The sequence below is a fragment of the Xyrauchen texanus genome, chromosome 14 (genome assembly GCF_025860055.1).
Source record: "Xyrauchen texanus isolate HMW12.3.18 chromosome 14, RBS_HiC_50CHRs, whole genome shotgun sequence".
Classification (NCBI taxonomy): domain Eukaryota; kingdom Metazoa; phylum Chordata; class Actinopteri; order Cypriniformes; family Catostomidae; genus Xyrauchen; species Xyrauchen texanus.
The window spans coordinates 45,969,205-45,994,204 of record NC_068289.1 but is presented as its reverse complement, the minus strand read 5'-3'; the positions used below and the strand labels follow the sequence as shown (position 1 = coordinate 45,994,204).

Below are 25,000 nucleotides of genomic sequence, written 5' to 3'. Positions count from 1 at the left end.
TACACAAATATTTGTTCATACTGTCTCTGAGATGAAGGACTTCATCATTTGTGTTTGTTGAGCCATCCTCCTCTGCATAAGCTCTTTGTCATATTCGCTTACAACTACAGGGGGCACATCTGCCACTTTGGGTTCCTGTACTATTGCCGTCAATTCCGTTACATATGTCACATCCTGTTTCTTCATATAGGCTTCAAATTCCTCTGTAAAAGCATATCATAATGTTGAGAATGTAGCTGATCTGTAAGTTCACAGCTTTTTAAATTAATAAATCAAACAAAGATTAGAATTATTTAAAGCCTTTTAAAGCCTAAATAAGGTTTGTCTGAGTCCAAACTAACCTTCCTCAAGGAGGTTTGTGGAAGCAGAGGCCTCTCCATGTTGGTTCTTTGCGAAGATGGTGTATTCTCCAGCATCATCAGCAAATGTCATAGAAATCTCCAACTTGCATTCCCCTGTGTCCTTGTTATGGCTTACTCTATATCTGTTATATTGACAAGGAAAGTATGGGCTTTACTGTTTTGCTTTAATCAGATCACCTACTGTAAATACAAACTGCTGTTGTACAAAATCAAACCTGTATCCAGTAGTGAGTGGAACTCCACTCTTCTTCCAGTAAATATGTGGTTTAGGACTGCCTCCGATCTGGCACTGAAAGACAACACTGCCACCCTCGACCAGTTTCTGAACAAATGGCTTCTTTACAAAAAATGGAGCTACAGGTACTCCAGTGTCCATTGAGACTTCAGACACGGTCTCCTTTGCGGCTTCAATGACGGTCCTTGTTAAAAAGAAAAAACACAGACAAAATAAATTTCCTTTTGGCTGTACCTTTCACAAAATAAGGTAAAAAACCCTATTCAGATTGGAAGAGTTTACCCTGAGGTGACGTTTTGTAATTTTAAGCCCATTTGAATTGAACACATCTGTGCTTTTCACAGAGAACATTAACTACTGTTTATGTTTTCTCAGGGGTCCTCTGAGTAATCTATATAATCCCATAAGTATAGTAATATCTGTGATTATTTTTTCACATAATCTCTCCTCACGCATTTTGACCTTTACTGGATATTGTAACTAAAGCTACATTTCTCGTTGCCCTGCCTTGAGTATCATCACTATGGATTTAGGTATTTTACCAAATTTCTGTGTAAATTAACAGTTTTACAAACAGCTTAATACAAAAAATACAAAATAAAAAACACTGCTGAGAATGGCCACTGTAAAAACTAACGACTCCTTGCCCTTGTGACCGTGCAACTTACTTTTTCTCCTGGACAGTAATCTCCTCTCTGCTTTCAATCTCCTCAGACACTGTATAGTGGGGAAAAGCAGAAAATAAATAAATAAATAAGGTTTCTGGTTGTGCATTTATTTTCACATTATAGTAACATTTTTGAGACATCTTTTGCTAAACCATCAGAATCATGTAAAATATATTTTGTTAAATACAATAAAGTTGTACATGTCAGTGGTTCCCAAACTAGGGTGCCACCACGACTGGTTAAGTGTCACGCAATCTGTGCTGAATTCAATATTTTAATCCCCAACGATGTTAAAGTGCCAGCAGTACCAAGTACTGACAGAATTGGGTGCCTGCGTGCTGTTTGACTACAGCCGGCTGCTTTCAAATGTTCAAATGTGTATGTCTGCGTGTGCTCTATGTAGCGTTCATGTCTCGTGGTGGTTGCAGCTTATGTCTGCGTGCGCTCTATAGAGTGCTTGTGTCTAGTGAGTGTAGCTTTAAGTCAGTATGTATATCTAATAATCACATAGTAAAAATTCTGTCAGTAATTTATGTACTTTTATTTTGCATTAGATAACTATTGTAATGCTTTTATTTTACAATTTTACAAAGGGTTGACAAACACCAATGATTCCCAAACTTTTTTAAACTATGTCGTGTTTAAAAAAGTTTGGGAATCATTGGTATTTGTCAACATTAGTTCACTCAATAGTTAACATGAATTAACAATGAACAATACTTTTAAAGAATGTATTACTCTTAGTTAATGCTAATTTCTACATATACATTGTAGCATTAAATTTGTATATGTTAACATTAACATAGTTAATACATTATGAACTAACTCTGCATGACAATAAATCGTTTTTAAATTAACCAAGATGAATAAATGCTGAATAAAAATATTATTAATAATTGTTTATCATGATGCCTTATGCATTATGATAAACAATTATTAATAATTGTTTATCATGATGCCTTATGCATTAACTTATGTTAATGTATAGAAGCTTTTTAAATATGTATTCAGTCATTTGAAGCAAAGTTATACCTTTGACAAGCAGGTAGCAGGAGGTGCTGATAGTTCCAGCCTCACTGGTAGCAGTGCATGTAAAGCGGCCACTATCTTCTGCAAAGGCTTCGCGGATCACCAAGCGGGAATAGCTATTTTCATAAGTAATCTGGAAATCAATGGAGTTCTCGATTCTATAATCCTCTCTAAACCACATAATGGCTGGGATGGGGTGGCCTGAAATCTGGCACTCCAGAGTCACAGACTCTCCCTCAGTGACAGTCACATTTTTCAAACCCTAAAGAAAAATGCAGCAATTTTTATTTAGTGATTCTTCAGGGTGTAATACTGACGTTAATAAAAATAAAAAAACACTTACCGCTATCAAGGTAGGTGGCCTGACAGGCTCTTTGATAGCTGAGGGGATCGCTGCAGTCTCAACAACCTGTGGAAAAATAACATTTGTTTCCTTTCCTGACCAAAGATTTCTGTACATGTTTTATTTGTTAGCTAAAGGGAACAAGAGATGTTAAAAAGGGAAGTGTTCCTGTGGATGAAAAGATTATAAGATTATGAAAAGAAGAAGTCTTCAGTATAGCAGGTGAGTTCTGTAAGGAAAATGGTTAGCTTTGAGACATCCATCATTAAGTGATTCAACCGCATAAGACTCCATTAGATAAAGAATCACTATGGTGGTTAGCTTTACGAGTGGGCAACATGTCAAACAACAAACCTGGGTGTCCCACTTTTCGCCAGTAAACGAAACGCCTATCTGTCTGTGTAACTCTGTGTCAAAATGCGTCTGATATCTCTCTGTAGTTTCTCTAAACGGAGAAGGTGTCAGCTCTGGGGTCACACGAGTCTCCACGATCTTATCGGTTGGAGGCTTGACGGGCTTGATGATCTTTTGAGCAGCAGTTGCTGAGGATAACTCTTTTTGTAGTGTGGCAATAGCAGAACCTGCGATTGAAACCTGACCAACCCAAGAAGAGGAATGTTACCAAAGAATAACACAATATCACTTCTGTTTAGCCACACAGAGGGGAATCGTCAGGAAATTAAATTCTAGATGGGTGGTGTGAACAAAATTAATTTGTTAGCCATTCTATAGACAGGTCATGTACTCCAATGGTTTAATTAATTCTAAGAGTTTGAAGGACAATATATGGATGTTATGTTTAAAGTTATTGTGAAACTTGAATATATGGTAAGGGGGGGGGGTAACTGGTTTAGATTGGTCTGGATTGGTGACAATTTGTTAGGGGATAGTGATAAATGTATAATGTTAACATTAGGTCTTACTCATTCAATGGGGTCCAGAAGTCAGAGGCCACTAATTAAAATGTTTCTATTTTGATTTTACCATTTTAATGCATATTTTTACCATTACAAATTATAGGTATGTATAGAATGTATAGGTATTTAGTATGTCCCTATTTTGTTTAAATCTTGCACTCAAGCTGGCATAGACTCTAAAAGCTTAAGTAAAACCCGATGATCCATGTAATTCCAAAATGATTTGAGAATGTTCCAAAGAGCATCTTGTGTGCAAATTATCGTACTACCTACAAATGACAACATAGTTAACTTTTTTTAACTTGATTACTGACCTATAAAGAGTGCAGAACTTCAAAATATGTATTCTTTGTGCAACAGCATTACATTGTTTAAAAAAAAGAATCTAATTAAAATCTACTTAAAATTAAAACTTTGTTCTTTAGGTTTTCTGGTTTATTGACAGATTTTCAATGTGGTCTCAGACTTTTGGACCCCGCCGTACATTAATCTACTGAAGAATTTCATAATTGTATTTCAGGCAAGCAGGACAACAACTTAAATTTTGATTTCAGGTTTATTTCAATTGGTTCATCCAATTGGTTAAACACTTTAGAGAGGAGAGGTTTTTATTTCACTGCTTGCCTGTAATCACCCATTCTTACCTCATAGCTATGATCTGCTTTTGGTACAGTAACTTTTGATACTGTAAAATGTGGAACTGGGGATGGTGCAAGGCCAGTCTCCACCTTGGAGCTAGCCTCAGTAGTTCTTTGAATCTATTGCAAATCAACAAAGAATATTTGAAAGCAGATATTCAAGAAAAAGAAATCATGTTTACGTTATAATGTTTTACGTTATGCTTCTAACCTGGGTAACGTGAACACTTTGCTTAGAGATGGATGTTGGCATTTGAGGGGGAAATAGTAACAACTCCTTTTTACTTGTAGCCTGTTGCTTAGTGGACAGTATTTCCTGCTGTCTTATATCAGCCTCTTCCTCCATCTGAGCCCCTTCAGCATGCGTGGGCTTTCGTACACGTGCATAATCGACAGCTGCCAGCACAGTGGCCACAGCATCTGCCTTTTTTCCATCCCCCTGGCAAGAGCAACCATTCATCATTTCATTTTCAAGCACACATCCAGAATAAGACAGAATCCAGCCTTTTCTAAAAATATACAGCATATATACAGTAAATGAAAACAACAACATGGGACGAAAGCTAAAAAATTAACCACCCATTGATGTTGCGTGCTAAATAGTAGAATGTTGATAACTTGAAAAGAGATTGTTTGGGTAAAAATGAACATGGCTTACTTGTATCTTTATTACACAGCTCTCTGAAATATTGGATTCTGATTGGTCAATTGTGTCATTCTGCAGTTAAATATGTTTCATGAATGCTGAACAGAATAACTGACCAATGTGCCAAGCAACCAATTTTTAAATAGATGTTTTCACTTCTTTCCTATAACTCCACGGCCACTTCCTTCTTACATAATAAAACAATATCAACTCAAATCAATATTTAATGTCCACTTAATCCTCATCTACATGTAATTTAATTTAGTGAACTGTCATTTAAATTCATTTTACATTCCTCTAAACTAAGGGGCTGTACATTATCCCTTATATATTTAATCTAACTCCTTTGTCTATCCCTTATATATTTCATCTAACTCCTTCATCTATCCTGCATTCCAGAGCTCTAAAAAAATTAATCAATAAATAAAAAAATCAACCTTTCAAATGTTGCCCTTAAACACATAAACAGAAGGTGCTCTTTGTAAAACAAAGCAAAAGTGAATGGAAGATAGGACAGCTGTTCTAAACTTCAGCAGCGTGCCCTGTACAGTAGGTGGCAAAGGAGGTTTGTATATAAGGTGTTATGAGCTCAACAACAGCCACACTTGGTGTGATCTCTTATGATAATGGGGAATAAAACAGTAGGGGAAAATAACTTAACTGCACCATAAGAGATGGGGTTGCTCCGATACCAACATTTTGGCTTCGGTACGATACCAGGCCTGGTACCAATCAATACTACAGTAACTCGATACTTAGGCAACAAATACGAAATTACATAGGAAATTACTTGCCTAAAAGAACTGCATAAAGTCTTATAGGTACAAATTATGCCTACACAATTATATACACAGGGCATCCGGAAAGTATTCACAGCGCTTCACTTTTTCCACATTTTGTTATGTTACAGCCTTATCCCAAAATTGATTAATTATTTTCCTCAAAATTCTACAAAAAATACCCCATAATGACAACGTGAAAGAAGTTTGTTTGAAATCTTTACAAATTTATTAAAAATAAAAAACAAACAAAAAAAAATCACATGTACATATATATTCACAGCCTTTGCTCAAAACTTTATTGAAGCACCTTTGGCACCAATTACAGTCTCAAGTCTTTTTGTGTATGATGCTACAAGCTTGGCACACCTATTTTTGGGCAGATTCTCCCATTCTTCTTTGCAGGACCTCTCAAGTTCCATCAGGTTGGATGGGGAGCATCGGTGCACAGCTATTTTCAGATCTCTCCAGAGATGTTCAATCAGGTTTAAGTCTGGGCTCTGGCTGGACCACTCAAGGACATTCACAGAGTTGTCCTGTAGCCACTCCTTTGTTATCTTGGCTGTGTACTTAGGGTCGTTGTCCTGTTGGAAGATGAGCCTTCGCCCAGTCTGAGGTCCAAAGCGCTCTGGAGCAGGTTTTCATCAAGGATGTCTTTGTACATTGCTACATTAATTTTTCCCTCGATCCTGACTAGTCTTCCAGTTCCTGCCACTGAACAACATCCCCACAGCATGATGCTGCCACCACCATGCTTCACTGTAGGGATGGTACTGGCCAGGTGATGAGTGGTGCCTGGTTTCCTCCAGACATGACGCTTGCCATTCAGGCCAAAGAGTTCAATCTTTTGTTTTTCATGGTCTGAGAGTCCTTCAGGTGCCTTTTGGCAAACTCCAGATGGGCTGTCATGTGCCTTTTACTGAGGAGTGGCTTCAGTCTGGCCAATCTACCATACAGGCCTGATTGGTGGAGTGCTGCAGAGATGGTTGTTCTTCTGGAAGGTTCTCCGATCTCCACAGAGAAACGCTGGAGCTCAGTCAGAGTGACCATCGGGTTCTTGGTCACCTCCCTGACTAAGGCCCTTCTCCCCCGATCGCTCAGTTTGGCCGGGCGACCAGCTCTAGTAAGAGTCCTGGTGGTTCCAAACTTCTTCCATTTATGGATGATGGAGGCCACTGTGCGCATTAGGACCTTCAATGCTGCAGAAATGTTTCTGTACCCTTCCCCAGATCTGTGCCTCAATACAATCCTGTCTCGGAGGTCTACAGACAATTCCTTGGACTTCATGACTTGGTTTGTGCTCTGACATGCACTGTTAACTGTGGGACCTTGTATAGACAGGTGTGTGCCTTTCCAAAATGTGGAAAAAGTGAAGCGCTGTGAATACTTTCCGGATGCACTGTATATATATATATATATACACTGGTGGCCAAAAGTTTGGAATAATGTACAGATTTAGCTGTTTCTGAAGGAAACTGGCACTTTAATTCAGCAAATTTGCATTCAACTGATCACAAAATATAGCTTTGGTAATTTGGTACTAGAAAATCACATGCCATTATATCAAACACAGCTGAATGCTATTTGGTTTGTTAAATGAAGCTTAACATTGTTTTTGAGTTGCCACAGTATGCAATACACTGGCATGTCTTAAGTTAAATATTAGGTCAACAATAGTAAAAAAGAAACTGCTTTCTCTAGAAACTCATCAGTCAATCATTGTTTTGAGGAATGAAGGCTATACAATGCTTGAAATTGCCAAAAAACTGAAGATTTCATACAAATTTGTACGCTACAGCAGTGTTTCCCAACCACTGTGCACACTAGTGTCCAAAGTGGGATCCAAACTTCTCACCTTTCGGAGAAATATGCCATTTTGAAACCATAATTGGTCACTTTTGTGATTGTGAAGAGCATTGATTAATGCGCAAAAGTGACATTTATACACGTTAAGGGTCTTTCACGTGACTTGTGTCAGCGCTGCAGAATAAATTGAAGTATATGTAATGTCGCCACTTCACACCAAAGTGTTTTTCACACACGTTTTTGCTTCACCAATAATGTTTTTGAGAGTACTAAGCAACATGAAATATTTAAAAACTGTCTAAATTTGTGAAGAGACACTGAATGTCTCATCATTTCTTTTAATTAAATATTACCTTATCGTTTATGAATATCAGAGACCCCAGTTATTGAACTAATTTAAATTCACCAAGAAAACGCTTAGACCTAAACATAAACAAGTCATTTTATAAATTTCTGCTATCAAAGCAACTGCAAGCTTTTTTTTCTCTCTACAAAATACATGTTTTCAATGTTTATTGTGCACACCTCCCGCTTTTTACGATGCAAACTCGTGAAATTGCCCCTCTGTTATGCTTTCTGCAATGCTTGTCATGTGGAGGGCAATGCGGCGCTTGACGCTGGCACTGAACGGAGCGTTGACGTGATGTGAAATGTGCTTTACAATGACAAAAGCACATTATTGAAACATAAAATTATTATTATTTGTCTATCATTTTTTGTTGTTTCTGATAAAAGCCATGCTCTGCAGTTTAAATACTGTAGGAAAATTATACCATAGATCTGCTTTGTGTTTATAATTCTTATACTAAGTCAGCAGATTTGTAGACATGCTACAAGTTTTAATAAAGGATAAGGAAAGGATGTTATTGAAACTCACTATTATTAGACTATTATTGTTGTCTTTTTGGATGAAAAATAATGTTCAGACTGAAGGAAGACTATAGATCTACTTTGTTCTTTTAATGCTTAAACACTATAAAATCTCTCGGTAGATTTTGGTCATGAATGACTCAAAATGATTCACTGACTTACTCATAGCACATAAATGCAAATATGTTGTTTTTTCATTACCTACTTTGCGCTCTTGCTACCTGTGACCTCACACAATGTAGCTTACCTATGTTGTTTTTTTTTTTTGCATAGCTGAATTTCAAACATTATAAGTAAACATGTTAAGACGAACAGAAAACATGGAAAAGTTCTTGAAAAGTATTGACGATGGTTAGCCTATGTGGGATAGTGGTGTGCCGTATAATTTATTAGTCATTAAAAAATGTGCCGTGGTAGAAAAAAGGTTGGGAAACACTGCACTACAGTCTTCAAAAACAACCTTCTAGCAAGGAAAGAAAGAGATGAGGAAGACCAGATGCCCAAATAAACAAGAGGATAAGTACATCAGCGTCTCTAATTTGAGAAATAGATGCCTCACATGTCCTCAGCTGACAGCTTCATTGAATTCTACCTGCTCAACACCAGTTTCATGTTCAACAGTAAAAGAGAAGACTCATGGGTGCAGGCCTTATGGGAAGAATTGCAAAGAAAAAGCCACTTTTGAAACAGAAAAAAAAAGAAAGGGTTATAGTGGGTAAAGAAACAGACATTGGACAACAGATCGTTTAAAAAGAGTGTTATGGATCTTAACCCCATTGAGCTTTTTGGGATCAGCTAGACTTTAAGGTGTGTGAGAAGTGCCCGAAAAGACAACCACATCTATGGCAAGTGCTACAGGAAGCGTGGGGTGAAATGTCGCCTGAGTATCTGGACAAACTGACAGCTAGAATGGCAGTTTTTTGGTTAGATCTTTGAAGTAGTTTCATTAATTTGACAGTTCACAGCCATTTTAACACACAGGACTCTGCAGATGGATACTGTTTGACACACTGCATGAAAATAAAGCATTAGTTGTCTGTGTGTGTGTTTGTGTGCATGTGTGTGAAGGAGATGACAGGGCAGAGAGGCACCTCTTATTCATACTGCGCAGCGCATGTGACTGTTAATTAAATGACACCTCTCTGCTGTTTAATGATCACACTTGACCATATAGAAGATTTGTATTATTATTTTCAAATGGTCTTTGATTTCATCTCAAAATTATCACATTACATTAATGGCAGCAAACTTTAATATGGTACCGAAATTAACAAGATGATATCGTAAGTTTTACATTTTTTGGTTTCGCAATATTTCATTAGTATACCCTGCAACCCTAATACGAGAGGAAGAAAATTATTGTTGTTTCACAAATAATCATTTAAATTCCAATATTTTTTTACTTTAGTTGGTATAAGTTGCAACTAAGTTAGTTTAACTCTTTAGAAGTGTGTCCATAATTGAAATATTATTCTCCTATACCTATGCTAGAGGTTCAAACATCAATACTGATGTTTGATTGAGGTGTGACATATTCCTATTTAAATTCCTAATGAAATATCAATGAAAATTTGAGAAAAACAAAAACATTTTGTTAACAAAAGAACATTTTTACATTTACACATAAAAGCAAAGTAAGAAGTGAATGGTGAAAAACAGGAGTGTTAAATTTGTTTTCCTGTAAAAAATCTTTGGATTTAGTGGAAACAGATAAATGGGGGTATGACTTTGTGATGGGTTACCACAGCACTAAATTACCAAACTACCTGCTCATTTACAGATGTTATATGTACTGCAGTTATGCCGGTTTCAAAACTGGGCTGTTCTAGAGTGCCACTGAGTGACATACGACCACTAGACTGGTCCACTGCTACCAACACAGTTACAACAGCTCAAATTTTCTCATCCATGTTTCACTGCTCCATTTTCACAGGCAATTAGAATTAGCTTGCAAGATATCATTAGTTTTTATCATATAGCGATTAAAACCATTACAGACAGAGAAATACATTACCAAAAATATTGGACACTTTTGATCAGGTCGTCACACTAAAACATTTCTTAATGTTATAATAATAGATCAAAATGTCAATTTTCTTTTGCCACTTTTTCAATTATTTTTAACAAACTGGTCCCAATGTAATTTTTAGTAGTCATATCCCCCAAGGTCACATGGGCATTTTGGCAGGTAACTTTGGAAATGTTCCACAAAGTTAGACAACCATAGAGTGCCCAGACTCTTTGTCTTAATTTTGAACAAAATAACCATATCACAAAAGGTTTAAAAATGTTGAAAGATGGACAGACAGAAAGATCGACAGACAGTGGGGCCACTGTACAGGTGAAACTCGAAAAATTAGAATATCGTGCAAAAGTTCATTAATTTCAGTAATTCAACTTAAAAGGTGAAACTAATATATTATATAGACTCATTACAAGCAAAGTAAGATATTTCAAGCCTTTATTTGATATCATTTTGATGATTATGGCTTACAGCTTATGAAAACCCCAAATTCAGAATCTCAGAAAATTAGAATATTACATGAAATCAATAAAAAAAAGGATTTTAAATACAGAAATGTCGGCCCTCTGAAAAGTATAATCATGCATATGTACTCAGTACTTGGTTTGGGCCCCTTTTGCATTAATTACTGCCTCAATGCGGCGTGGCATGGATGCTATCAGCCTGTGGCACTGCTGAGGTGTTATGGAAGACCAAGATGCTTCAATAGCGGCCTTCAGCTCTTCTGCATTGTTTGGTCTCATGTCTCTCATCTTTCTCTTGGCAATGCCCCATAGATTCTCTATGGGGTTCAGGTCAGGCGAGTTTGCTGGCCAATCAAGCACAGTAATACCATGGTCATTGAACCAGGTTTTGGTACTTTTGGCAGTGTGGGCAGGTGCCAAGTCCTGCTGGAAAATGAAGTCAGCATCTCCATAAAGCTTGTCTGCTGAAGGAAGCATGAAGTGCTCTAAAATGTCCCGGTAGACGGCTGCGTTGACTCTGGACTTAATAAAGCACAGTGGACCAACACCAGCCGATGACATGGCTCCCCAAACCAACACAGACTGTGGAAACTTCACACTGGACTTCAAGCATCTTGGATTGTGTGCCTCTCCATTCTTCCTCCAGACTCTGGGACCTTGGTTTCCAAATGAGATGCAAAATTTGCTCTCATCAGAAAAGAGGACTTTGGACCACTGAGCAACAGACCAGTTCTTTTTTTCTTTAGCCCAGGTAAGACGTTTGACATTTGAAGCCCATGTCCAGGACCCGTCTGTGTGTGGTGGCTCTTGATGCAGTAACTCCAGCCTCAGTCCACTCCTTGTGAAGCTCCCCACACATTTGAATGGCCTTTTCCTGACAATCCTCTCCAGGCTACGGTCATCCCTGCTGCTTGTGCACCTTTTTCTTCCACACTTTTCCCTTCCACTTAACTTTCTATTAATGTGCTTTGATACAGCACTTTGAGAACATCCAACTTCTTTTGCAATTACCTTTTGAGGCTTTCCCTCCTTGTGGAGGGTGTCAATGATGGTTTTCTGCACAACTGTCAGGTCAGCAGTCTTCCCCATGATTGTGAATTCAACTGAACCAGACTGAGAGACCATTTAAAGGCTCAGGAACCCTTTGCAGGTGTTTAGCTGATTAGAGTGTGACACTTTGAGCCTACAATACTGAACCTTTTCACAATATTCTAATTTTCTGAGATTCTGAATTTGGGGTTTTCATAAGCTGTAAGCCATAATCATCAAAATTATATCAAATAAAGGCTTGAAATATCTTACTTTGCTTGTAATGAGTCTATATAATATATTAGTTTCACCTTTTAAGTTGAATTACTGAAATTAATGAACTTTTGCACGATATTCTAATTTTTCGAGTTTCACCTGTATAACTGACATTGTCAATTAAACATTTACATAAAAAAATAAAAAAACTTAAGAAAGGGAAGTGCTGGCACCACTGAATAAGTATTTGAATTTTAACACGCAGTCAGATTTAACGCAAGCCTGTCTCTAGGGAAAGTCTTTACCTCTTTGATGGCTCCAGCTTGTTGCTGAATAGCAATAGAGCCCTCCCTTTGTTGTTCCATTTGGACAGACGTGGTCTGGACTTGTGTTACACCTGCAGTCATGCTGGTGTAGCTGGCCTCTGAAATATAGCCCAGCTGTTTCCATGGAGGCAGGACCTCAGAGGATTGTGCGACCTGTTTGCGGGTCATCACAGGGGACTTGACAGGTCTGATTGGAGAAACAGACAGTCTCATGGAGGGAGACACGGCTCTGGAAATAAAAAAAATTAAACACATGAAATTAAATTAATCTCAAACCTTTGTCTTTGAATTAGTGCACAGTAAACAAAAAAGTGATATTATGCTGTAGTTAACTCAAGGAGCTCTTATTATCCGATTTAACCTTTTAAATGGACCTTTGTTGTAGTCAGGTTAATTGATCATGTTACCATATAAAGCACATTTTAGGTTACCTGATAAAAACATTTTTACATTATGAGAACTTTTCTGAATATAGCATCACTATAAAGTTATTACACTATAACTGGAAGGAGGACAATTTACAAATAAATGAATTCCTACCACTGTTTAGGGGAAGCCCCATTGTATTTTTAAAAAAGTTTATTTTTCTTGTCTGCAGTGCGAATAAAATGTAGCCGACTAAAAATAGACGATTTGAAGACCTTGCAAAAGGCCCTAACGGTTGTTTAAGTAGTGTGCAAACCTGACGAACGCGCAGTCGTGCAAGAGGTGAACGTCATCCCAAATTCCGCCTATAAGCATATCAGTTTGGATAACAATTTTGTAATTAATATGCATTATCAAAGACGTGTTCAATTCCAAATGTTTATCCCCTTCCCTCGCAAACTTCACTTTGTCTCATGGACTCGGATGTACGTCGCTGTTTACGTTGCGCGAGTCTCCACTTCTGGCGGAAACGTGAATGGGATTATTTTAATCGCAAAACGATGAAGATATTGGATAGAAACGCAAGGAATCATATTTTCCTTGCATATTTTTGTCGTCTTTTTAGAAACGCGCTTAAAAATGCGAAAAGCCTTCATGAAACGCTATTAAAATTACATTCTCCTTGTCAACTCCAGATTAACAACCAAATAATTCGAACGTCCCGCCAATCACATTCCTTAAAAAATAATTACAGTTTCTCTATTCTTTGAAACGTCTGACCGCCTTTTATTCAGTTGTATTTTTTTCTGATATATTTTATTATAAAATATAAAATTGTATATTTGTTATTTAAAAAAAAAAAAAAAATTGTTATTCTATTGTGTGGTTATTTTTCCCAATGTAGCCTATTTTAACATAAAAATACACACAACACCTTTCATTTAGAAATAATGTAACAGAAAATTCATATTGAAATTCAGGTAATGTTAGGATACGCAGTGTGTGTTTGCTGCATGCAGGCAGGGGCGCTCTGTCTTTCTTCATATTTTTCTAAACAATGTTTTAGATTTAATTATTAACAAAGATACAGTTGAAGTCAGAATTTGACATACACCATAGCCAAATACATGTAAACACACAATTCCTTTTTTTCACAATTCCTGACATTTAATCCTAGAAAACATTCCGTGTTAGGTCAGTTAGGATCACTACTTTTTTTTTAAGAATGTGAAATGTCAGAATGATAGTTAAGAGAATGATTTGTTTCAGATTTTATTTCTTTCATCACATTCCCAGTGGGTCAGAAGTTTACATACACTTTGTTAGTATTTGGTAGCATTGCCTTTAAATTATTTAACTTGGGTCAAACATGTTGGGTAGCCTTCCACAAGCTTCTCACATGTTGCTGGAATTTTGGCTCATTACTCCAGACAGAACTGGTGTCTGCGACCCCTTTGCGACTGAGCTTTAAATTCCTGGCTGATGTCTTGAGATTTTGCTTCAGTATACTCACATAATTTTCCTTTCTCATGATGCCATCTATTTTGTGAAGTGCACCAGTCCCTCCTGCAGCAAAGTACCATCACAACAAGATGCTGCCACCCCCATGCTTCAAGGTTGAGATGGTGATCTTCGGCTTGCAAGCCTCACTCTTTTTCCTCCAAACACAACAATGGTCATTACGGCCAAACTGTTCCATTTTTGTTTCATTGGACCAGAGGACATTTTTCCAAAATGTAAGATCTTTGTCCCCATGTGCACTTGCAAACTGTTGTCTGGCTTTTATATGGTGGTTTTGGAGCAGTGGCTTCTTCCTTGCTGAGCAGCCTTATATACAGGACTCGTTTTACTGTGGATATAGATACTTGTCTACCTGTTTCCTCCAGCATCTTCACATGGTCCTTTGCTGTTGTTCTGGGATTAATTTGCACTTTTTGCACCAAACTACGTTCATCTCTAGGAGACCGAATGAGATAGCTTCCTGAGCGGTATGATGGCTGCATGGTCCCATGGTGTTTATACTTGCGTACTATTGTTTATACAGATGAACATGGTACTTTCAGGCATTTGGAAATTGCTTCCAAGGATGAAGCAGACTTGTAGAGGTCCACAATTTTTTTTCTGAGGTCTTGGCTGATTTCGTTTGATTTTCTCATGATGTCAAGCAAAGAGGCACTGAGTTTGAGGGCCTTAAAATAAACCCACAGGTACACGTCCAATTAAGTACACTTCTATCAGAAGCTAACTGGCTAATTGTCTAAAGGATTGACATAATTTTCTGGAATTTTCCAAGCTGCTTAAAGGCACAGTTAACTTAGTGAATGTAAACTTCTGACCCACTGGAACTGTGATCAATTAAAAGTGAAACAATCTGTCTGTAAACAATTGTTAGAAAAATGACTCATGTCATGCACAAAGTAGATGTCCTAAACGACTTGCCAAAGCTATAGATAAATCTGTGGAGTGGTTAAAAAATGTGTTTTAATATATAATAAATAATATATATTTATAAATAATTACATTTATAGAAAATTTATACATAAATCTTTTTAGTTATTTCTAAATATAAATATACATATTGCATTATTTAATATAACAAAACTAAAAGTGCCGGGTAGTGACAGATTACATTTTATCTGGATAATGTATTCAGATTACAAAAAGAAAGTACTTGTAATTAGATGAAATTACAGTTTGAAATACTGGTTATCGGACTACAGTTGTTTTTTATATATTACATGATTACATATCAACAAGGCAATGGCAGTAAATTGTTAATAATTTATTGATAATGTTCATATCAATGTTATCATATTCTTACCCTGAAGCGCAATAGTCTCACAGATGAACATTTTGAGCATGTGCTCCTTTTATGTTACAACATTAAGACATGCACCTCAGCTAAGGAATAGGTGATGGACTGTTACTAAGTTGTAAGGGTTAAAATTACTTCCTCACCAATGGTGTGCAGCTCACACATTGAACTTAACTGCTTCAAAGGATCTAGTGGATGCTGTATCTAAGGGTCCTGCCCACAGGTTACACACGTTCAACTGCAAAATGTGTAGCAATTTGGAACAAAGCCCATCCCTCTGCTGTTACTGCTGATGCAGTGGAGTCCACTGCATGAAACTTGACATAAAACATGACACAATTGTTCCTTGTGTGACTCGGTGGAACTCTGCTGTTTTAAAATATTCTGCTCTTTTAGAATATTCTTGCTTTTCAAAAAATGATATCACGCACCTCAGCTTTGGAATAGGTGTTGTTGCTGTTGATTTTATGGTCATTAATTTTTGTTCATTTTATGTTGATTTTATGGTCATTAATGTTCGTAATACTGCTATTGTTTTATGCACTTAAAATGAACTTGATGTCTAAGTGTTTGGCCATGCACTGTCACTGCTATTAGGTTATATATTTATTTAATTAATGTGACGTTTAATGCACTTTTTTACAATGTTATAAAGAGCTATTTTTGTTAGTAATAAAGAATGGAATGCATTTTTTTCCACTTTATACTTTTGTGTTAAAATGATTATCCTATACAAATGCATGTGACATAAAATAAAATAGAATTAGGTTGAAAGTTATCCAAAGTAATACAAAAGTAATCAGATTATATTACCCCAACAATGTAATCTATGAGATTACATTACGGATTGCATTTTCTGTAATGTAATTTGTAATCAGTACCTATAAAAGAAATGTAGTTTTTAAGCTTTGGAATGGTATCTCATATGAGTGTGTCCTTGACAACTTGGCATTAAAAAATGTGTCATACTATTGAAGAGAGGCTTATATTTATAATGTGTGTTTTTTGGATTGTAGTCACTTTACCTGATAGGTGTGGGCGTAGGACCCTTAACATGCCTCACAGGTGAGGGAGACTGTTGTCGAGCACCTGCCACTTTAGTCAGTTGTGAAGGAGGGGATTTGGAGACTGGTTTAGGGGGCACACGAGGTGGGGTCTTATGTGCCAGCTGCTGGGTCATGACACCTCCCTCTACTTGCATTTGCATCATGGATGTGGTAGAGGCCTCATAATGAGCCTCCATTCTCTGTTTAAATAAAATAACAATGAGTTAATGAAATGAACTAAGGGGCAAAAGACATTTTAATTGTGCTGATTTCGGAAAAACTGTTGAGACTGTCGCTCACCTTCTCCACTCTAGTCTGTCGGGTTTGTGAAATCTGAGAGGCTGAAATTATTGTTTTTGACTTCTTTGCAGGTACAGCTTCTTCACCTGTGGATCATAAATAAAATGCGGACTGAGTCATGTATTTCAAATAAAAACTACATATATACCTAGAAATATATTTTAGTAGTTTTATTTATTTTTTCATGAAATACTTTAGGGAGGTTTACGTGTCCTTCAATGTGACATGCTATACTCCATCTGAAACTATTTTTAGTTTCATGGAGTTTAATGACCTCATATTAATTGGTAGATGATATGGAATGTTTGTTCTTTTAAAAATTAATTTGTCACACTGCAGGATCATTTAAAATGAACTACTGTAGACAGGCCAAAAAGATGATTAAAAATGGTTACTAGTCACAGCACTCAAATAGACAGTAGATACTTTCCTTTATACAATCCTATAAAATTTAAGCTAAAATATTAAGGGCAATGCGAATAAAGTTCACGAACATGTTATATGTCTACTACCCATTTATATCCAGGAAGTACAAATCTTACAATCAAATGCACTGCACCTTTTCTTGAGCATTTAAAAATCATACCCTGAACAAGCAGCTCAGCAGTTGAAGTTGCACGTCCACTGCTGTTAGAAGCATTGACAGAATAAGTTCCAGAATCTTCTGGGAAGGCCTCAGCAATCAACAAACTGTAAAGATCTCCTTCTTGAACAATCTGAAAGTCAGCAGAGCTCTGAATCTCAGCTCCCTCTCTGTAGAACTTCACCACAGGTGTAGGGATGCCTGTAACTCGAACATCCAGTCTCACTTGGCTTCCTTGTCTCACGGTCATACTTTGTAGTCTCTGAATGAAGTTTGGTGGTGCAGTTTCAGCTTAAAAAAAAAAAAAAACAGTAAATAACAGTGAAGCGGCTGCATGTGTTTTCTCAAAGGGGCTTGCCATACTTAATGACAATGACTAAATAACAGTCTAAAAGGAAGTCTGTAAAATAAATGGTAGTTTAATTAGAAAATCTCATAATTATCCACCAAAATGTGCAAAGAAATGTAGTGCTATATAGGTAACACTGAGAGAGTGATAAAAAGTTACACATTCCATTCCATACATTTCCTAAGAAATGATAGCCATCTTTAACAGTATCACTGTGACACTGAGATCATGACCACAACTTCTATAACAAGTAACAGACATTAACTTTATGAGCTGAGCAGTTAATCCACATACAGTATTTGGTTACTGTATGACTCAGAATCACCAACAGACCAAATGCAGTAATGTTTTACACTGTGAGAAAATGCATGACTCGAGAATGAAAAGGATTATAGTTTAATAATTTCATTATTCAAGTGTATAAGAAACTTTATGCATTCAGCAAAGCAGAATGAACATTTTACTATAGTAATGTTAACTCTAGTAACTATAGAAATTTTGCATAATATATTACCACGGTAACCATAGTTTCTGCCAAGGTAGTACAAGGTAGTTAGTATAATGTATAATGCTATCTCTTTCAAACAGTGCAAGACGCTTTCAGAAATATCTGTCATTTTGTTAATTGTGGCTAATACAAAGTTACCCCTGCTGAAAAAAGAAAAGAAAACTTAAACCAGCTTAGGCTAAGATGGTCTCCCAACTTGGTCAGACTGGACTGTTAACTAGTTTTAGAAGGGTTTAGGGCACTTTTTAGCTATTCAGACTGGGAGACCTTGTCGGAATGTTTTAATAGCTACCTGTAACCAGTAGTTCAGCAGTGCTAGTGGCTTGACCAGCACCATTGGTGGCTCTCACAGAAAATCTTCCGCTGTGTGCGGCTGTCACAGCAGGGATCATCAGAACAGCGCGGCCATCGCTGAATGAGATCTGAGCGCCGGGCAGAGCGGCAGCAGTAAGAACCTGACCATCACGAAACCAGCTCACCTCTGGAACTGGATTACCTGTGAGGAGAGTTTGATGTTTTCTCTGCTGATGCTGTTGAAACTTTATGGTTGAACTTCAAAATGAACAATGCTAAATAATTAACTTTAAAGACCAAAGATTTTCAACATAATATATTTAAACAACAATATGTAACATTTTATTTATATAACATTTTACATGATCTTAAGTCATATTTAGGTGATATATATAATTACATATAATCTTTCTTGAATTAAGATAAATTCATAAATGTTAAGTCATGGCAATACTCTGTAGAGTAAGTTAAAGGTCAACATCTCTTTGACAAATTTCACTTGTTGACATTTTACATTAAGGTTAACTGAGGTTGCAATCAACAAACTGTCTTTAGCACTAAATTATTTTACATTGGGGCAATGGAATGGAAAACTGGGAAACGTTCTTACCACTAACTTGAGCTTCGAACGTTGCAGCACTACCCTCAAGTGCCACAACGCTCTGAAGCGGCTGTGTAAATGTTGGTGCTTGGGTTGACATGGTGGAAGGCACCCTAAAGAAAGATAGAATAAAGTAATTGTTATTACATGGAGCCCTGCAAATAATTTGGTATAAAACTGAATACAAAAGACAAAGTAAGACAAATAGTGTTTTTTATTAGCTAGTTCTAAACTAACTAATCATTGGTGTGATCCATGACCACCTGGTTTAAACTGGCCAGTAACTTGAGAAATCAAGGGTGTAAGGCCAAACACTTCAGCCACTTATCAACTGACAGCTCATGGACATGACAGTAACAACTGGTGCCTGTGGACTGCGATGGGCTCTTTTTCGGGCATGACACATAATTCAGCATAGCTTTCCACTTATAACTTATTCTCAATATGGCAGACCTGCATCATCAGATCTTGTCATATATACTAAATCTGACAATTGTTGCATCCTTATTGGCTTTTTATTCAAAATCAATGGATATAGTATTGAACACCAAAAAAGTTTGAGCCATAACTCACAGGCATTTGCATTTAAATCGTGGAAAGATCCCTCGTTATTTTACAGGTTCATGTAAAGCTGAAACACTATTTAGAATAAACAATACATATTGCCATAATCATGATTGTCTGAAGAAAAAAAGGTACTTGAAGCAAACTGGTTTATAATTAGAATATGAACTGGCTGACAGGAACTGTTAGATGCATGACCTTTACCTAAAATAGATAGAATAACATATGCCCAGGAAGTAACATTTATATCCAATAGATAATGTATGGTAGTTATCTCCATTCCTACCATAAAGAAAAGTTTAATATTTAACATAATTAAATGAATCAAGACAAATCTAAATATAAATTTGATTAGCATATTTCATGTTGAGCTTGGTTCCAAAAGTCATAATCACATACAACAATAGCGGTTTTCTTTGCACCATTTTAAATATAAAGACTAGCCCTCATATTTAATGGACAACAATTTAATCTAGCTTCTCATTTGCTAAAAACAAACCAACAAATTACAAAAGAGGGATAAAAAAAAATGACAAAATCCCATGAACAGCTTTCTCAAGTCAATGTTATAAGCAGGCTTATTGATATCAACTTCTTGTTGACATTTATAATTAACCCTACAGATCAAATGTATAAAGTGTTTAAAATAATCTATTTAGACTGAAATAAACTTCCTAAGTTAATGAAAACCTAGTGTCACAAAAGGCAGCCTCTAAAAATAGCCAAGACGAAGCCTGATTGACAGTCACCATGTGGCACATATCTGGGGGGTGCAACTGATAGCTCTGCTGCTGATTCCCTTAAAAAGACATCATGGCCCAGCTGGGACACCACTTGAATGCTATCACAGGCTATTCCTGTCTTAACTAAAACCATTGCACAATTTTAAAATCTTCAGGTATGAGAAGTCTCAGGCCAAAATCAAATGCCGTTTTAAAATATTCATTCAAATTGTTCAACATTAGTCGCCCTTTCCTCACTATTTCTCAAAGAGTAGATAATTTTTTTATAATAACAATCTATTGTTAGAATCAAACAACAACACATCAGTAGAAAGCATCGCACTGGCACAGGGGTACAAGAGCCCAAAGCGTACTTACTTGTATCCACAAGAGTGCCTTGAATTAGAGGGACGGAGCCCTAGGTTTTGTCTTCAGAAACAAAGTCCTTATCCAGATATGACTTCAGAAAACACAGTGTGAGAACGGTTTAGCCTCGAAATATCCCAAAAAACAAAACTACACAGGATCTTTGCCATGTAGTTTTGCTTTTTCCCTTGCAATCCCTACACCCGAGGCAAGGCTGGGAATGCTCCAACTGCTCAGAAGTGCTAACATGGTGGTTTTACTTTATATACCCCTTTACAAATCAGCATCATCACTACATTGTCAAACCCCATTGGCCATCCCCATTGAGGCATCATGGGAGGTGGTAGCCATTTTATGCAACTTCACACCTGTCACCCTCTTTACTAAACATAAACCAGCCTACATTATCACAGGGTGGCAGAAATGCCCCCCAAGTTTTAAGAAACAGGTAAATGCCACTCATTAAGAGCTACATTTTCAATTGCTTTATCTGATAAATTCATCAATCATTGTAAAAAAAAAGATGATCCCTAATAAGTGAAGAACCAAATAGGGAGAAGAGCTGTCGCTGTCACACAGATTCAGGGTCTACCCCCATTACACACATGTTGTGGATGATATAAATGTCTCAAGCCCAGATCACAGACATATACTTTTCTTTTGGTTATCTGTAGAATAAGGCAGAGGGTGATTCAATTAGGACCTACAACATTTTTAACAACATAAAAGAAATCCGTTGCTGAGTGTTGCCGACTTAACGTGTGATCATGTTGGTTTTGAGGCTAAATATAATTGACAATCAAAACCATTTTAAAGATAGGCAGTGACACGTAAGGTTGGAATCTGTGACTTGTGGTAGAAAGAACTTGTAAGTGTTCACTTTTGTCAAACCAGAATCTAATGGCAAAATGTGATACATGCAACCATGTTACTAGTAAGTTATTATAACATAAGAAATAAAAAACATAAATTAAATTACATATAATTTACTTGTATGCTATATATATATATTTACATTTATGCATTTGGCAGATGCTTTTATCCAAAGCGACTTACGGTGCATATATTACTATTAGGGCTGTCGATTTAACGCGTTAATAACGTGCGATTAATTTTTCAAAAAATAACGCGTTAAAAAAATTAACGAATTTAATTGCAATGCTTTCCTGAGAAATTCCTGAGAAATGCAAGCTTGTAGTACCACCTGTTTACTCCAGAGGGCAGTAAGTGAAATTTCAGCTGTGTGAGCAACACACCGTTTATTACAGTGAACAAAACATTAACAACCCTTCAGCGGACACACAAATGTGTTACGTTCTTGCGTTCAAAACACTTGAAGGAGTGCAAATGCGAACCAAGGGATCACAAGATGTGTTTAAAGATTGAGTATTAAACTATATTTAACTTGACACAGTGACCTAAACATTTTATTTTTATGACGCAACACACCCGAGACGCGACACAAGCATGTCTAACTCAGGTCGTATGGTCTTTACCTCACAAATATTTAATTACCAACAAAACTGTTACACCGTTTTACCCAGTCAATCTTTATTTAAGAAACATGCTCCCTGAAAAAGATCCATTTTGCTCCTGTAAAGCTGTAGATGAATCTGCCCCTCACCTTTTTTGGGAACGTGTCCACGCTGTAGTATTTTGGAGAAAATTTTGTTTGTTTGTACGTACCTCTATTTTAACTAGTTTTTATTTTCTTTATAAAAACGTTTTATTTGGTTTTCACAGTTTTGATAACTTAAGTTAATGTTTTCTGATCAATCTGTTTATTTTTCTTGCCAAGTTTTTTTATACATAAGTGTAAATTTATGTCTATAAAGCCCATATTTGCACTTTTTTGTAAAGACTTAAAATATTATTTAAATACTCTTTGTACCTCCAACAACTCCAAAGCATTGAAACCCATTGTACTATGTAATGAATAAAATGTTTTGGCATTATTGTAAAATATATCTGTAGTATTGTGTACTATGTATACCCCTGGCTTGTTTCTAAAAAAAAAAAATTGTCTGATGCAGGTGTAAATTGAGGGGTCCTTAAACAAGCCCTCATAATAAATCTCCAACTGATTGACAAATTCACTTGTGAAATGGATTGCTGTGAACTGTATGCCAATGATTGACTTATGATCAATAATATGGTAGTAAACAATACATTGTATTCTAAAGCCACTTTTTGTAATGTATTATTAATGATTAACTCTTCTGCTACAGGAATGTAATGCATTTGAATTATCTGAATATTTGTATATATTTATATATATATATATATATATATATATAAATAATTTTTTAATATTTAAAGTTAACTAGGTATAATTATTTCATCATTATATATTGAATTATTGTTATATGCGGGGCTTTCTCAGCAAATATTTGTATATGCAATTAATCACGATTAATTAATCAGGACACCATGTAATTAATTTGATTAAAATTTGTAATCGATTGACAGCCCTAATTACTATACATTTGATTAGATTGTTTGCTCCGTGGGAATCAAACTCATGATGTTGGCATTGCTAGCGCCATGCTCAACCATCCAGAGCTACAGGAACTCATATATATATATATGTGTGTGTGTGTGTGTGTGTGTGTGTGTGTGTGTGTGTGTGTGTATACAGTATATATATATATATATATAGTACTGTGCCAAAGACTTAGGCACATAAGATGTTTCACAATGGTTATTTAAATCTTGAGCTTTAGTATGTCAAAAGGAAATATACATTTTCTCTCTAGCATTCCTTTTGCAAATAGAATAGTATAGAAGCACAGGGGGCCCAGCATGCCCTCCATAGAACCCCCACTGAACTGTCTGGGATTACATGAAGAGATAGAAGCAATTGAGAAAGCTTATATAGATAGAAGAACTGTCTCCAAGAAGCTTGGAGCATCCTCTCTGCCAACAACCAAGAAAAACAGTTGACTTTGTATGACGTTAACTGATTATGATTTAACTATGGCATTGTTTGCACAGTGCTGTAGATAAAGAGAGAGAGAGAGAGAGAGAGAGAGAGATAGTTTTATAAAAAATAAAAAAAAATTGTCACGTTTAATGATAAATTCAATTGTACTGTAAGACGATTGTGTCCTCATAAGAGAAATTGTTGTGCATCTCTGTAAACTTTCTGCAACACAAGGACTGAAAACTGTGACTCTTTTTTCAGTTGTTTATTTTTGTTTAGAATGCAAAAAAATATGACAAAAAGTAGATGTTTTATTTATATAATAATTTTGAGTTTCGGAGCTTTGGAATGAAAATCAAAGCAAAAAATCTAAAATACAATAAAAAAATTAAATTGGTAACTGGTATTACAGTATTATGTGTTGGGGGGGGGGAGGGGTTGTCTGTCACATATTTTCCACTGTACATTATAGGTGGTCTCCAAAGTCTTTCTCCAAAACAGCATGTGTGCCTGCAGGTTTTCTGGATTCTTATACAGTATAGCATGCCATAACCACTGGTCTCTATGAGGATTTTTTTTTGGCCTCTGTTAAAAACAAAAAAGTCAATTATAAAATGTTGTTTTTCTAGTTTCAATGAGTCAAATACATTTTTAAGCTTGCCTCTAATAATCATCAGGGCAGAACTCTCATCTTTTTCCTGAGTCATGCTCACTCCAACACTTCTTATGGATGAAACTGTCAGATCATTGTGCTTCAGACTCTGCATGGGAATACAGAAATGAACAATACATCTCAAGAAAACTCAGTACCAACATCACTGTAACAGTAGCACTGTAAATGCAACATATTATACAGTCAATTTGAAGTGGCTTTGAAATGACTTTTCCTGAACTGTGTTCAAAATGTTTTACTCACTTGGCTCTGACCACATGCTGCAATCTTCGTATCCCTCAGGCAGTACACTTGAGGATAAGTGCAGTGTGAGCTCAGGTCTTCTTCCACTAATAAATGTAGCTCCTTCTGTCTGGACAGGAAGTGTGGACTGGCCCCATGTACTGAGGAAATCAGGTTACATTATAATGTATTACACTGAAAAAATAAGTGTATTTTATAGTACAACATTTTTTTGTTATATTATCCTAGTGTAAAGGGATAGTTCAAAGAGGATAATGCAGTGCCCATTTGTCTGTATGAGACAGCTGTATTTGAGA

The 25,000-nt window shown here is 36.4% G+C and overlaps 1 protein-coding gene across 1 annotated transcript in view; it reads right to left on the bottom strand.

Moving 5' to 3' along the window:
- The window catches only part of ttn.1 (titin, tandem duplicate 1), a 214,712-nt gene extending 193,629 nt beyond the window's left edge, over positions 1 to 21,083 (bottom strand). The window contains exons 1-2 of the mRNA XM_052142834.1: positions 20,878 to 21,083; positions 19,223 to 19,326 (exon numbers count right to left, since the gene is read on the bottom strand). Coding sequence (XP_051998794.1) covers positions 19,223 to 19,313 — 91 coding nt within the window. The 5' untranslated portion in view covers positions 19,314 to 19,326; positions 20,878 to 21,083. The remainder of the gene's footprint in view (positions 1 to 19,222; positions 19,327 to 20,877) is intronic.
- Between the last annotated feature and the right edge of the window lie 3,917 nt (positions 21,084 to 25,000).